At 50.3% G+C, this 14767-nt stretch overlaps 3 protein-coding genes across 3 annotated transcripts; 1 reads left to right on the top strand and 2 right to left on the bottom strand.

The window, feature by feature from the left end:
• Nucleotides 1–5: 5 nt before the first annotated feature.
• Nucleotides 6–1963, bottom strand: LOC100846278 (7-deoxyloganetic acid glucosyltransferase). Its single transcript, XM_003563053.4, has one exon. It carries the CDS (start codon nucleotides 1756–1758, stop codon nucleotides 271–273), a length of 1488 nt encoding a protein of 495 aa, XP_003563101.1. The 5' UTR covers nucleotides 1759–1963; the 3' UTR covers nucleotides 6–270.
• Nucleotides 1964–4917: 2954 nt separating this feature from the next.
• Nucleotides 4918–6624, bottom strand: LOC100845974 (photosynthetic NDH subunit of subcomplex B 3, chloroplastic). Its single transcript, XM_003563052.4, has 6 exons — nucleotides 6280–6624; nucleotides 6074–6184; nucleotides 5912–5968; nucleotides 5747–5809; nucleotides 5581–5643; nucleotides 4918–5423 (listed from the first exon to the last, which is right to left on the bottom strand). The coding sequence occupies exons 1-6, from the start codon at nucleotides 6622–6624 to the stop codon at nucleotides 5370–5372; spliced, it is 693 nt and encodes a 230-aa protein (XP_003563100.2). The 3' UTR covers nucleotides 4918–5369.
• A 4724-nt stretch (nucleotides 6625–11348) lies between these two features.
• Nucleotides 11349–13185, top strand: LOC100826813 (7-deoxyloganetic acid glucosyltransferase). The gene has a single exon (XM_003560146.3). It carries the CDS (start codon nucleotides 11556–11558, stop codon nucleotides 12993–12995), a length of 1440 nt encoding a protein of 479 aa, XP_003560194.1. The 5' UTR covers nucleotides 11349–11555; the 3' UTR covers nucleotides 12996–13185.
• Nucleotides 13186–14767: the final 1582 nt, after the last annotated feature.

Below are 14767 nucleotides of genomic sequence, written 5' to 3'. Positions count from 1 at the left end.
GAAACTTGAGCAAACTTTCCTTTCTTCATCCAAGCGACACCATAGTTTATTTTCCGACAAGTAAGAGACGAATATGGTTGGAAGTTGGACGTGATGAACTGGAAACTGGGCCGATAATTGATACACTGCCCGGATTGGTCAGCCAAGCCAGCGAGAACGACAACGCAGCGAATCCTCAGCCTCTTGGGACGACAATTGAGTACAGTACACTGCCCGATTGGTGAGCCAAAGCCACCACGAACGACAGCGCAGCGAATCCTCAGTCTGTGGCTATTCGTTTTCGGACTCTGTGGTCTCCAGCGTGCTGACGCCGACGCTGAGCTCAATGATGAACTCAACCAGCCGTCTGAACTCCGTCGCCGACGAGCCCCCTTCAGCGATGTCCCGCCTCACCTCCCTCGCCAGCTCCTGAGCCGACCTCCTCAGTTCGCCGGACTCCACCGCCTCCCTCACCATCCTCTCCACGACGGCCCTCTCGCACACGTCCTTCATGTCCAGCCCCGTCCCCCACACGGCGCCCATGAACCGGCTGTTGGTCTGCTGGTCGGCGAAGAAGGGCCAGCACACCGTGGGCACGCCCTCGACCACGCACTCCAGCGTGGAGTTCCACCCGGCGTGCGTCAGGAAGCACCCCACGGCCCGGTGCCTGAGCACGTCCCGCTGCGGCGCCCACTCCACCACACACCCTTTGCTCTGCTTCACGGCGTCCTGGAGCACGGCGTTCTGGCTCGCGTCCACCATGTCGGGCCGGAGCACCCACAGGAAAGGGTGGCCGGCGTTGACGAGCCCGGAGAGGAACTCCGTGAACTGCTCCAGCGAGATCACCGCCAGGCTGCCCAGGCTGACGTAGACCACGGTGCCGTCCGCCTGCGCGTCGAGCCAGCGCATGCACGCGTCGTCCTCGCGCCACAGCGCGCCGCCGGCCCCCGGCGCCTGGAACATGGCGTGGAGCGGGCCGACGGCGAAGAGGTCCCGCATGTGCGGCGCGATGTGGGAGAGCGCGTCCCGCTCCAGAGAGGCGGAGGTGTTGAGGATGAACGCCCGCGCGTTACGGCTCTGCGGGACGGAGTCGACGAGGATCCGCAGCATGGGGTCGAGCCCGTCTGCCGTGCCTGCCGGGTCGCTTCTGCCGCGGCAGAAGCTCGGCAGGTCTCGGAGCCGGAGGAAGGCTTCCATCCCTGGCACGCCGCGGACCGGCGCGTCGAGGTCGGCGGATTCCGGGACGGGAACCTCGCCGAGGGCCACGAGGTCGGGGACGGAGAGGTAGGCCAGGAAGCTGCAGGCGCTGGCCGTGCGGAAGGCCAGCGCCGGGACGCCGAGCTCCTCGGAGACGGTGATCGCGAACGGCAGCATCCCGTCGGCCACCACGCAGGTCACGGGAGGGAATAATAAGCCGTCGTCGTTGGCGTCGAGTGGAGGCGCCGGCGCGCGCAAGGAGGATAGGAGAGCGCGGTACGCGACGCTGGTCTTGGCGAACATGGATTCCATGAACTCGACGAGGTTGCCCGCCGAGCGCGGGTGGTCGTCGGGGAGGCCGTCAGGCACGGACATGAACCGGAGCCTCGGGGAAGAATTAGCAGCGGCAGTAGACTCGTTGTTGTTGTTGTTGTTGGCGTGGCGTAGCCGGCGGAGGTTGTGGTCGCTGTGGAGGAAGGTGACGTGGAGGCCGGCGGCGAGGAGGCCCGCGGTGAACTGGAGCATGCAGTTGATGTGGCCCTGCGCCGGGCACGGGAACACCAGCACGTGCGCCGCCGCCATTGTCGTCGACGTACGTTCGTGGCTTGCACGCCTGCCTACGACGTACGCCCCGATTCGCCTGCGCAACAATCCGTGCACTACGTACGCAGCTGGCCGGCCGGGTCCTTCTTCTTGTCGCCTTCAACGCCTCATGTTCCTATACATAGAAAAGAAATGTGCAGGCGCGGCAGCGCACGTCAGCAATTACGTACGTGGAGGAGAAAGACCGGTCACTGCATAATGCCGCCGGTGGCGGCTAGCGAATGCTTTCTTGTGCACCTACGTGCCAGAGGAAACAAGTTCCGTGATTTTGACTCTTTTTGCTGCTCTTTCGTTCCTAAATACTTGTCACTGTTTTAGTGCACATCTCCATTTATGTTCCTTCAGACGTGACGAGGAAGGAAACAGAAGGAGAACTCGGTTTCTGATGCATGTAGCCTCTCGGTTTCATTAATTTGTTTAATTTTAAAATTATTACCAAATGTGCAACTTATTTGTTTTTCTTAATTTCTTTGTAGACTTTAGTACCAGTCGTAAATGTAGTGAATTTTTTTTTTTGAAATGTGGTCAGTCCCATGGATTGAGAGAGATAGAGTTATACACAATGAACATGATCTTGGAGAATCACTCAGAACTCAGAAGAGATGCAGCTATTGGAATTTGGAAGGGAAGTCATGTTTGCCACGGAAGGCCTACCTTGCAATGCAGAGCATGACAAAATCATTGTAGGCGCTGGAGCTTTGCAATACGACTAAATCAGTAAATGTCATACGTTCAATGGGAGGTTTAGCTGAAAACAAAATGTTTATTTCAGGGTTTTTTATGAATTATTACGATGCGTTTTCTCCTGTTTATATTTGTTATTCTCAAACTATTCCAGCCCATCAAAAAACATTAGGTAGGACCGTAGTTTTGTCTGAAGAAAATTTTTGCAGCCAAAATTGCTGCCCTTGGCGCCAAAACAAAGTGACTGTAATTTTTCATGTTTTTCGACGCTTTTTTGCCCGTACATGAACAAGAGATCAAAATATCCAAACACAAATATCGGACAGAAGAAAAGTGCTGATACAACAACAAATTTCAGTCATTTTTGGGCAGTCAGTCCCCACAAATTCAGAGCTAATAAGGCCACAAGATCAAAACCAAATTAATGGTCGAAACAAAAGCTGTGATCGAAATTTGATACTTCCTGCAATCCATATTAATTGTCGAAATATTACATAAATATTTAGACGCTTTTTAAATATATATACATTCATATTTGGCAAATTTGACACAATTAATATGGATCGGAGGGACAAGTATCTTTCAAGTTGCGTGCCAAATAGACAGACCCATTCTCTCTCTATATATATAGCTGTTGGGTTAATCTTGTCAGGTCGTTATCTACTTATTTTGGGAAGTATTCTGCGCGGCCCGTGATGTACATGTGTCTGAGTATGAGAGAGTCGTCAATTAACCGGCAGACTCGACCATGCATGGCAAACAAGAAGATTTGAGTCACTGGTAAAAAAAAAAAGATTTGAGTCATTGAGTCTGGGCTTGAGTACGATCCGTGGGAAAAATCATTTCTTTTTCAGTCATTGTACTTGTGCTCTACAGTAGAACACTTTTATCCTATGCAACAGAATATTAGAAATCATTGATTTGGAGCATTCAACCTTACCTCGTGAGTGAACGGCTAATCCATCTATAATGAAATGTACAATAAGCTAAGGCCCAGGAGCTTTTGATGCATCCGGTGCAACACGTGAAACTAGAAGCAAGCTCCAGAATTTTGCACTTGATGGTGCGAACATCAGGTAAGAGAGAGATGGGAGAGCGACCGCTGCCAGTCACCGGAGCCCCACAACCAGTGGCTTGGAGGACGAGAGAACAAGAGAGAGATGATCAGATCTAGAGTCGGGGAGATGCACAGGAACGGGGACGAGATCAGTGAGGCCGTCAGGGGCACAAAAGGGATTTCACAAATCAGATTAATTAAATTTGAGGGATCTTGATTTAACAGTATTTTTTTGAAAAGGAATTTAACCAGTCCAAGTTGTGTGGATCAGGGCATTTTAGCAAGTGGGACAAGTAAAATGGAGCATTTTAGCAATACCAAAGTACTTAGTTATTTTGGGACAAGTGACAAAGTAACGGTTTCTTTTATCAAATAGCCCATGTAAAACAAAGAGTGAATTACAATTTTAACCCTCAAGTTCCAAATTTTTGACAGCTTCGACCCTATTTAGTGGTTTTTTATTTTGTTAATGAAGAAAGAGAGGAGGTTGTCTCTTGTTATAGATATTATTCTTGCACGTAGACATAGGTAAAAACATTAATTCATCCAATCACATGCAAACATAACTACTAAATTAATTAATGCAACCTTGCTTAGAGACAACAAGAGATATATAATGCATTGTGGAGTTAGTCTCTTATGAAATATCATCACCTAAGATAGCTTGTTAATAGACAATGCATTGGGAGAGGCCTAAGGATGGTCATAGTGGGAGTAACATAGGTAATATGATGCATTGCCACCTAAGCATTGAGATGATGTGTCATATAATTAAATAAAGAAAGAGCTAGTACTAGTATCATAAGAGCAAGATTAATAGCTTTAGCCTGTTGCTGGTTGTAAGCTTTGCCATGTCATCTTTAAGTAATATAATAGCTAACATTTATAATAGGTTGGCTATAAGAATACAATACTTTATTAACAGCAGCCCCACATTACAGTCTCACATAATGCCTACGAGCACGTGTTGTAACTGGCTCCTAGTTAACAACCCACCTCTCTTCTCTCTCCTCTTTTCTTTCCTCCAACTAAGCACCATATAGTATTTAAATTCTTGTAGCCAGTTATAGCCCACTATTATTCTTACTCTAATATGATACCGGTAACATAGTGCTTTTCAAGACACGATGTCTCTTGTAAATCATTAAATGAAGGTCCTATGATACCGTGTCTATAATAACATGCATTTTGAACAGCCTAAGATATATCAAAATCGATAGTAATAAGGAATCTCCCAATGCTTGTCTCTTTGCATGTCTCTTAGGCATTTTGCTAACATGACATCCTCTTAATGATGAAATTGTCTCGTATGCTAGCGGTGGTCTGTTCACGCAAACCAACACACAATCATTGATTCTCTCTCAAAAAACTATTAAAATATGGAACTGAGGGATTACTTTAGAGACAAAATTAAGAGATAAGCATTGAAGGTATGGTTTCTTAACATTTGTTGTGGACCAAGAGACAACACCTAAGAAAGAACAATGCATTGGAAGAGGTCTAAGGGAACACACAATGTAAGCCTAGAGATGCGTTGGAAAAAGGTTACGTACATCCTCGAAGAAAATGTACACAAATGTTTCATTGTTGTTTTGTATACTGCGGTGTATATGGGAGCGATATACTACCATGGAAGACTTCTTCGATCGCATACCTCTCTGTCCCTCTTCGATTGTATTTCCTCTGTTCCTAAATACTTGTCGTGATTTTAGTGCAAAGTTGCTGATGCCAAGTGTTTTCTTCTCCAGATGATCAAGTGCAACTCTCTTTTTTTATTCTGCCGGCCGGGTGTTCGCACACGAAAATCTTATGTATACAGATGATCAAGTGTCTAGTATACACTAATTAATTATTGTCTGTCCCACTCGTGTACTTTCCACTCCGGCAGCTGCTGAATGACCATCTGCATGCACAAAACAAGGCATCAAGCTAAGGCCACGCTGTTACTGATGCCAATCTGCGAAATTACAATACAATGGAACCACGACGATCATTGTCTTTTCACAATGTTGAGAAATTAGAAGGCGTAATTCTTGAGCACAATGTAGAGACTGCCTTACCTGCCCTCTTGAATCTGGCTTGCCAACCGTAGCTTGGCAAGCTAGTCTCCAAGTCTTGGGTTTCTGAACAAGACAGAATTTTTCGCTCAATGACTATAACAATGTCTTCTTATAAAAAAAACGAGTTTGTACTGAAGTTATAGTTGTTGGGATTTGGTCCACGCACCCTTCTAAGCTTCTCCTTTTCCACTTCATTTTTGGGGGAAAGCATTTCACCGCCCTCAACTACCTGAGAAGATGTGAAGGGAAGAAAGACTTGATGATTCCTGAGTTGCAATTTGCAATTGTAAGCTAGGCTTACGAAGTTAAAGACGACCAAAATGCATTGTACCTCCACGATGCAAGTCCCGCACTCGCCGCCTCCCGAGCAGTTGAGCAGGAACTTATCCTGCAGCAGCAGCAGCAGTCAGGGCAATGTTAGCTTAGCTGATAGTAGGATACGAATGCTTATACGACAGACAGTAATTAAGAATTAAGATGAGCACTGACGTACATAAGGCCCGTAGAGGTCGATGTGCCCTTGGAGCATGATGTCCCTGAGCTTCTGCCCGCCGCACGCCGTCCGGTAGTGCACGTCCGGCGTCCCGTCCGGCAGCAACCGGGGCTGCCACACGACGCTGACTTGATCAACGACCAAGGGACAAGAAGCTAGCAGAGCATCTAATTAATTAATTAAGCAGAGGGCCGGGAATAACTCACGCTGACGAAGGCGAAGTCGACGGACGGCGGCTCCTCCTCCGGAGGCGCTGCGACGGAGGGCTCGTCCGTCTCGACGGCTCGGATGACGCGGAGCCTCCTATTCCTCTGCTGCTGCGGCAGATGGACGGAGCGGCTCTTCTTCTCGCTTCTGCAGGAAGGAGCTGGATGTGAAGAAGAGGCGGCGAGAAGGCTGAGGAACTGCAGAGTCGCTGCCATCGCGAGATGGAGGGCAGCAGCAGCAGCAGCAGCAGCGCTGTTTGTCCAATGAAGGGCGACGGCTGCACTGCAAACCGTAGGTGTGCGCGCGCGCTCGCCAAGATTTTGTCTTGGCTTTGGTGTTATCATCTTATCCTGGGCTGCTGCTACTTGTGGACGGTGAAGGCGTGCGAGCGGGGCCCCGGGTGCACTTCCGTTTTGCACGGTGATGAACTGCAGAGAGGGAGAGAACAGGCAAGGCTGAGAGGAACAGACGCGCAGAGGGCGATCGATCGGTCGCCACTCCGGTCTCAAGATCGATCGACCGGGCAACTACCGACCCAAGGCCCAAGGTGAGCCAGACCAAGGTAAGAGGCCCAGAAACAATTAGGCCCAAAGGGAGAGCCAGACTTTTTTTACGAAATCAGCGACACCGATTCAAGAGTTGGGACATTACGTGCGCTTGGCCAAAAAAAAGTTTTTTTTTCGAAAATTGAAGTTTTTATTGATATCAATGCTATATCGAGCGATACAATCACAAAATATCACACCCTCGGCGCACACAGCCAATAAATACCGAACACATTTATTACAATGAAAGGAGACGGCTCAAGCAACCTCAAGGCGGAGACTAGACCGCCACTCATGGGGAGTAAAAAATGTCCATGCCAACTTCCTTCAGCTGGTTGCACGCCATCAAAGCCAAATGATGGTCTGCCGGCTTGAGGAGTATAGACCAAGTACGGAGCCAGTGCGTGCAAGAATACAAAACCTGCATTGGAAAAGTTAAATTCTTTTTATTAAAAACATTATCATTTCTGTACAACCAAATAGCCTAACATAAATCTGCAGCCCTGAACATAAAAAGCGCGCTCAATCTTTTATTAACACCTCGTAATCAAGACCCAAACATATGAACAACATCACGGGAAGAATAAATATTAAAAGCTGCTTAAACCATTGACCACGCAGATCGAGAGACATGGTCCAAAAGAAGATAGAGGAAAAATTACAAAAGAGCTAAGAAAAGAAACGAACTAGAAAGATAAAAGAGACGACAACACACGCCGTCACCACAATAGCAGTCAGAAGCACCATCAGGGGAGCGCCCCTAACACCATCCAAAGGCATCTCGCCATCTCGACATCGAGTCTTTGCAAGAACACAGCAACGAACGAATGACTCCATACCAAGGCACAGCCCAAGGGCGTCGTGGAGCCGAGATCACACCAAAGCGCACGAAGGACGCGTGTCCATCACATCGCCGAAAGGGAGAGCCAGATCGAGAGACAAGTTCCTTTTCGAGGGCACACCGACGGCTGTTTAATCAAGGTAATGTACACATGTTTTTTTTTTGTTTGAGGTATGGTAATGTACACATGTGAGTATCCACTAATAGGATTCTTGCATAATGTAAGGCGCCTCTAAGCAAGTGCTCAGGATCGAGCATCATTTTTGCCAAAAAAGCTCACCTTCTTCAAGTCCAGGAAAAGGGCCTGACACGGATGCTTTGGCATAAAAATCATACACGTCTGAATTCACCAAAGTTACTGTGTTAATATTACAATATTCAAAACATCTCATGGATGAAATTTACTAGTCTATTGCACAATAAATATAAGTCTACGTGCTAGAACTAGAACATAATGAACCTGCAAAACAACAAGGGTTACAGATACATTGACGTTCGGAACTGATGATTTATACCATTTTTAGATGGGACTAAGAGCAACTCTAGCAGTTACCGAAAACGGCCGATCTGAACAAGCGTGTCGGTTTTGGGCCGTATTTTGGGCCAGACCAGTTACCGAATCAAGCCCATTTACCAAAACCTGATTCGGTGAACCGAATCGGTTCAACCTCCACCCCTATATGTAGGGCTCGGGAGGCCGAGTTCGGATCCAACTTTGAACTCACCGCTGCCCCTTCTGCTGCCGCAATCTCCATCCCCGATCTCGCGAGTCCGCAATCCCGCCACAATGGTCCTCTCTGGTCGCCGCGCAAGTTCGCCGCGGGGCCAGGCTAACCCGAGCGGCGGGTGCGGCATGACCGAAGAGGAAGAGGCAGCGCGCCACCGGTCCATCGGGGCCTGGCGGCGCAACACGCGGAAGTACGAGCTTCACTGCCACCTCAGCGCCGCTTCGGAGCGTCGGTACCAACAGTACCTGCTCGACAAAGCGGCACTGGCCACGGCCACCTAAGAGGCAAGACGTAAAACGAACAAAACAAGGACCTGCAGGCGAGCAACGACGTTGACCAACCCCAGCCAAACCAACGTCACGGCCCAGAACACAGCACCTTCACCGAGACAAGAGAAAGCAAATCACAGATAGGACGACCAGGCACAAGAATGGCTAATAACCAGCAAACCCGGGAAGGCACAACACACGGCAAAGAGGCACGACACAAAACGAACAAAACATGGACCTGCAGGCGAGCAACGACGGAGACCAATCCCGGCCAAACCAACGATGTGGGACAGAACAGAGCACCTGCACGAACACAAGAGAAACCAAATCACAGACGGGACAGGCGCAAGAACGACCGACCAGCAAACCCGGTAAGGCACAGCGCATAGCAAAGAGGCGCGACACAAAACGAACAAAACACAGACCTGTTCGTGAGCAACGACGGAGACCAACCCCGGGCAAACCAAAGTCACGGTCCAGAACGGAGCACCTGCATCGAGACAAGAGGAACCAAATCACATACGGGACAACCAGGCGCAAGAACGGTTGATAACCAGCAAACCGGGTAGGCACAACGCACAACAAAAGGCACGACACAAGACGAACAAAACACGGACCTGCAGGCGAGCAGCGATGGAGACCAACCCCGGCCAAACCAACGTCACGGCCCACTACACAGAACCTACACCGAGCCAATAGGAATCAAATCGCAGACGAGACAACCAGGCGCAAGAACGGCTGATAACCACCAGAACGGCCACCGTAAGAACGAATGCATGAACCGACAAACGTTGAACAACAGATACGCATAAGCAATTCAAACAAACAAAAGGAAACACGACACGAGAGACGAACCAGCGACGAGGCGGCAGGAACACGAGACACGGCACGACAGTCGGTAGGCGAACCGCCAGAAACCTGAACACTGGCACAGGACACACAGCAACCGCCGAAGCAGCACTACACAAACGCAAATGAACACGACAGCATGCAGCGCAACTGGCCGTTTATATAGGCAATTCTGGCCACGGGACGACAAAGCGAAACGCGCACGCACGACCAACACGCAAAGTGCACGAGGCCGCCCCCGGGCAAGGCCACTAACAGGGGGGCACCCAAAAAACCTACACTGTTGAGAAAACGCAAAATACATGGGTAGCTGATTAGGTGGCGCGCTGTGAGGGCGAGAAATCCTTCCCTTTTCGGATTGAGAGTTATACATCCAACTACAACATGTCAATTGTATAATAGAAGGGTTTATATAATGACCGAATTAGAGTGTGTGAGAGTTCCCCAAACCATGAGGGTGACCACCAACCCCACCATTTGGACAACTGTCACCCTAGCTTTGATCACCTCACTCCACCCTGGCCCTGCCCCTCCTCCTCATCTGCATTGCCCCGACGGCAGCGTGTGGTGATGCCGAGCGGCCTCCCCAGCCTCGCCCCGCTCCGGTGGAACAGTTTACAGGCCACATTTGCCGGATCTAGAGGGAGAGGAGTCGTTTTCTCGTCGGCAGTGGTGGATTGGGTTTTTTTTCTGCGGGAAATGAGGCTACGGATCCCCCCTCCGGGTGGTAGATATATCATGCGGTGACGGGTTTTGAAGGATAAACTTTTACGGGCAAGGGCATAGGAATCTGCTAGAGATGCTCTAAGTTGAGAGGGGGTGTTTACCTCTTGCAACAATTTCCTGCACGATGAGACATTAGCATCAGATTTTCTTCCCGATTCAAAAAATTAAGTTTCCCTGATGAAATGCCTCAACTATCAAAATCCTTACGTACATACCCACATGTGTAAAATACTTAAATCTATAATGTCAGATAAACCATTTCTTAGTTTTAAGTATCAGAGTTCTCAAATCTAATACAATTAGCATATTTCTTAGGGCATCTCCAACAAGGTGAGTCAGCCGTTACTAAAACATAACATGGCAGCTTTTTGATGATGTGGATGAAAAAAGAAGAGCAAAGAGAAGGAGATGATTTCTCCCTAGAGAAACTGGTACTACACGGAAACCAATGTCTAAGTAACCACTAAATAACTATTGGAGAATGAGTTGTTACTTAGCATCATGTTTTGGTGGGACCAACCATAATAAACAATTGATATCTTTTGAGTCTTAGTAACAATGTGAAGAAACCACTTGTTGGAGAGGTTGTTACTATCTTTGAGTTTTGTTATTCTCTCTCATCTAAGTATCAGCCTTAGTAATGGCTTGTTGAAGATATCTTTACAGATATAAACAACTAGATGATGCCCCGCACGTTGTTGCGGAAATTTTTAGTTAACATACCTGAGCTTTGAGGAAATTTTTAGTTAACATACATGAGTGAAAAGTAGCAAGAAAAGAGTATCTAGTGAAAATGTATAATGGAATTGTATGATAGATTATAAATTGTTCAATTAGTTGAGATAGCTCGATGAAAAGTAACTTGCACGCATGCGCAAAAAATATGAGTTTGCTACTAAATAGGTGTGAACAAATTAATGGTATGATAATGTGTCATGCTTGCATGTCGAGAGAAATCAAGTAGTGGGTTTCTCCTACTTAGATATAGAAGATTAGAATCATGTTTTTTTCTTCTACTCCGAAAATTAGGGCTCCCAAATCAAATTGTAGTACAACCATCAGAATCCTTACCGTGCACACTCCCTCCGTTTCGTAAAAGGTACTGTATTACAAATTTTGTAGGCGACGCTCGGAGAAAATTTGCACAAGTACACGTAATCATCACAACCGTTACGTACATGTAGTTGCTGAATTGGAACTGTCAAAAGAACCTAATCATGACAACTACAGCACACACAACCGCTGCTTCCCGGAGTGATTATTCATGCGAGGACCAATTGATTAGTTTTAAAAATCTGCCGGCCTCCTCCTCAGGGCATGGCGGCTCACGTGCTGGTGTTCCCGTGGCCGCTGCAGGGCCACATCAACTCCATGCTCCCTTTCGCCGTGGCCCTCGCCGGCGCCGGCGTCCACGTCACCTTCCTCCACACGGAGCCCAACCTCCGCCGCGCCGCCGCCACCGCTTCGCCTGCTGCACGGCTCCGTTTCATGTCCGTGCCGGACGGCCTCCCCGACGACCACCCCCGCTCGGTGGGCGACCTCACGGAGCTCGCCATGTCCCTCAACACCACGGGAGCCGCCGCGTACCGTGCTCTCCTCGATTCCATGCTCTCTGCAGCCGGGAGCCATGCCGCCGATGCGGGAGCCGCCGTTGGCGTGTTCCCGGCGGTGTCGTGCGTCGTGGGCGACGTGTTCCTGCCCTTCACCGTCGATGTCGCCGAGGAGCTCGGCGTTCCGGCGCTCGCGTTCCACACGGCGAGCGCGTGCAGCGTGTTGGCTTACCTTTCCCTGCCCAGACTCACGGAGCTCGGCGAGGTTCCCGTCTCCGTGGGCGTCGACCTTGACGCGCCCGTCCGTGGCGTCCCGGGTATGGAGGGTTTCCTCCGGCGGCGAGATCTTCCAAGCACTTGCCGACGCCGTCCCGACACCCACGGCATCGACCCCGCTTTGCATATCCTCGCGGGGCACGCCGCCCGCAGCTCCGGCGCACGGGCGCTCATAATCAACACGGCCGTGTCGCTCGAGGCGCCAGCGTTGGCGCGCATCGCGCCGCGGATGCGCGACCTCTTCGCCATAGGCCCTCTGCACGCCATGTCGTCCGCGGCGGCACCGGCGTCCACCAGCTTGTGGCCCGAGGACGAAGGATGCATGGAGTGGCTCGACGGGCAGGCCGACAAGTCCGTCGTGTACGTGAGCCTGGGCAGCCTCGCGGTGATTTCACTGGAGCAGTTCACGGAGTTCCTGCACGGGCTTGTGAACGCCGGCTACGCGTTCCTGTGGGCGCTCCGTCCGGACACGGTCGGGGCGAGCCAGAGCACCGTGCTCCAGGAAGCCGTCGAGGCGGCGGCGAACGGCAAGGCGCGCGTCGTGGACTGGGCGCCGCAGCGGGACGTGCTGCGACACCGCGCCGTGGGGTGCTTCCTGACGCACGCCGGGTGGAACTCCACGCTCGAGGGCATCGTGGAAGGCGTGCCGTTGGTGTGCTGGCCGTTCTTCGGCGACCAGCAGACCAACAGCCGGTTCGTGGGCGCCGTGTGGGGGACGGGTCTGGACATGAAGGATGTGTGCGAGAGGGCTGTCGTGGAGGGGATGGTGAGGGAGGCCATGGAGTCCGGCGAGCTAAGGAGGTCGGCTCAAGCGCTGGCGAAGGAGGTGAGGCGGGACGTCGCTGAAGGAGGATCGTCCGCGTCGGAGTTCCGGAGGCTCGTGGGCTTCATCAAGGAGCTCAATGTGAAGGGTTCAATTTCAAATCAGTAATTTTACTCTCAGTAAAAGGCCCCTATTCCAAGGAAAATTAATAACCCGGGCACGTTTAACTTTGTTTCGCCGATGATAAATCACTCTCAGTAAAAGGTCCCTATTCCAAGGAAAATTGGTTGATGAAGTTATTGTTACAGCCATTTTCACCCCTCGTTGAAAAACTACTCCAGACTTTTGTAGGGGCAAACATTGACTCGCATTAATCCAGCGAACATGAACCACACATGTAACTGTAGGCAAAACCGGAATAATTCGGTCTAAATAGGCTTGTTGGGCAGGCACTATCACACATTATTTCAGCGAACTTGTACTCTAGAGGCTTTTGTGTGTTTGGAGTACAAGAGCAACTCTAGCAGATCCTAGATCCCGTGTATATGTCCGATCCGAAAAATAACCGCTACCATAAGGATTCAATAGGTAAAACATGACCCGATCTCGTATAATCGGTCCGAACATGAAAACAAATTCGGAGATCCGGACTCACGAGCTAAAGATCCCCTAATTCTCAAAGACACCATTCCGGTTCACAAATCCTCAAACACACCATTCTGGTTGGCGGGAGGAAAATTTCAGCTCCGTTTCCCCGCTACTTTCGAGTCATCGCTGCCGCCGATCTACTCACCCCCGCACCGTCCAGCCCCATGCGTCGCCAGAACTCCAATATGGAGCTCCCGAAGAGCCCCTCGCCGATTCCACCGGTGCACGGTACCAATCACAGCCGCCAGGGGCAGAGCCAGGCCCGGTGCTACCGGTGCTGTAGCACCGGCCTGGCAAGAATGCTCACAAGAGGTTTTGTCAAGTATTTAGTTCATGAGTATGTCAAATCCACAATTATAACACCATTAGTCCCATCGTAGCACCATTTTTTTCCGGTTTCTGGCTCCGCCACTAACAGCCGCAAGTAGTTCCGCTAACTCGCGCGGCTCCTGCAGGCCCCTTCCCACTGCGATTTCCAACCCTGTTTTGGTGGCAGCCAAACGGAAGCAGCATGGCAACATTGTCATCGAGAGTGTTGTCCCGGCTGGCTCCCCTTCGTTCCCTCATGTTGCGACGGTTCTCGGGTCGGTCTCCTCCATGGGCAGATCGATTGGGACCGGCAAAAGTCGACGGCCCCGAAGCGGGCAAGGAAGGCGGCGACAATTCGAGGAGCCCCACCTCCGGCGGGGAGGCCCTTCACCCAAGCATTCAGTCGCGCCGCAGCTAATCGAGGAAACGCCGTTTTGGCCCGCGACGAAGTTGTGAAATTTTTTTGCTTTCTCGCTAAATTGCCCGCCACAATTGAGGAGCACAAGACGTGGCGGAATTGCTTGCGGAGGAGAAAAAGTGATGCTCATGGATCCAAGTGGGCTTGATTAACTTGGAAAAGAGTAGTAGGATATGAGAAGAGAGGGGATCGTGCAGCGAAGACGCGAAGTTCTTGCTGCCCAAAAAGCAGCCACTTCTGCTGTTGGCGGACATGACGGCGATTGTGCTCACGGCGGTTCTGCTAGCGAAGCAGAGGGCGGCTCTACGGCTCGAAAGGAAGATGGTGCTTGCGGCCCCTGTTCTGGTGGTGAAGGAGATGCCACCCTTGCTTGATTGATTTGGTTATCTCATCGCACAATGATTCATTTCTACACAAATATTTTGGAAATTGTATTTTAACTGTCCAATTGTCGAAACTGTCGAATGGACGAAGTTTCGATTTTCAGTTCGCTTTTATAGATTTGCTGACCCGGGTGGAATAGATTCTGAAAGTGGCATGTAAAGCTTTTACGGGTCAAGTTGGA

Source organism: Brachypodium distachyon, chromosome 1 (assembly GCF_000005505.3).
Source record: "Brachypodium distachyon strain Bd21 chromosome 1, Brachypodium_distachyon_v3.0, whole genome shotgun sequence".
NCBI classification, from domain to species: domain Eukaryota; kingdom Viridiplantae; phylum Streptophyta; class Magnoliopsida; order Poales; family Poaceae; genus Brachypodium; species Brachypodium distachyon.
The sequence above is the reverse complement of the archived record's forward strand: the minus strand, read 5'-3'. Positions and strand labels throughout refer to the sequence as shown.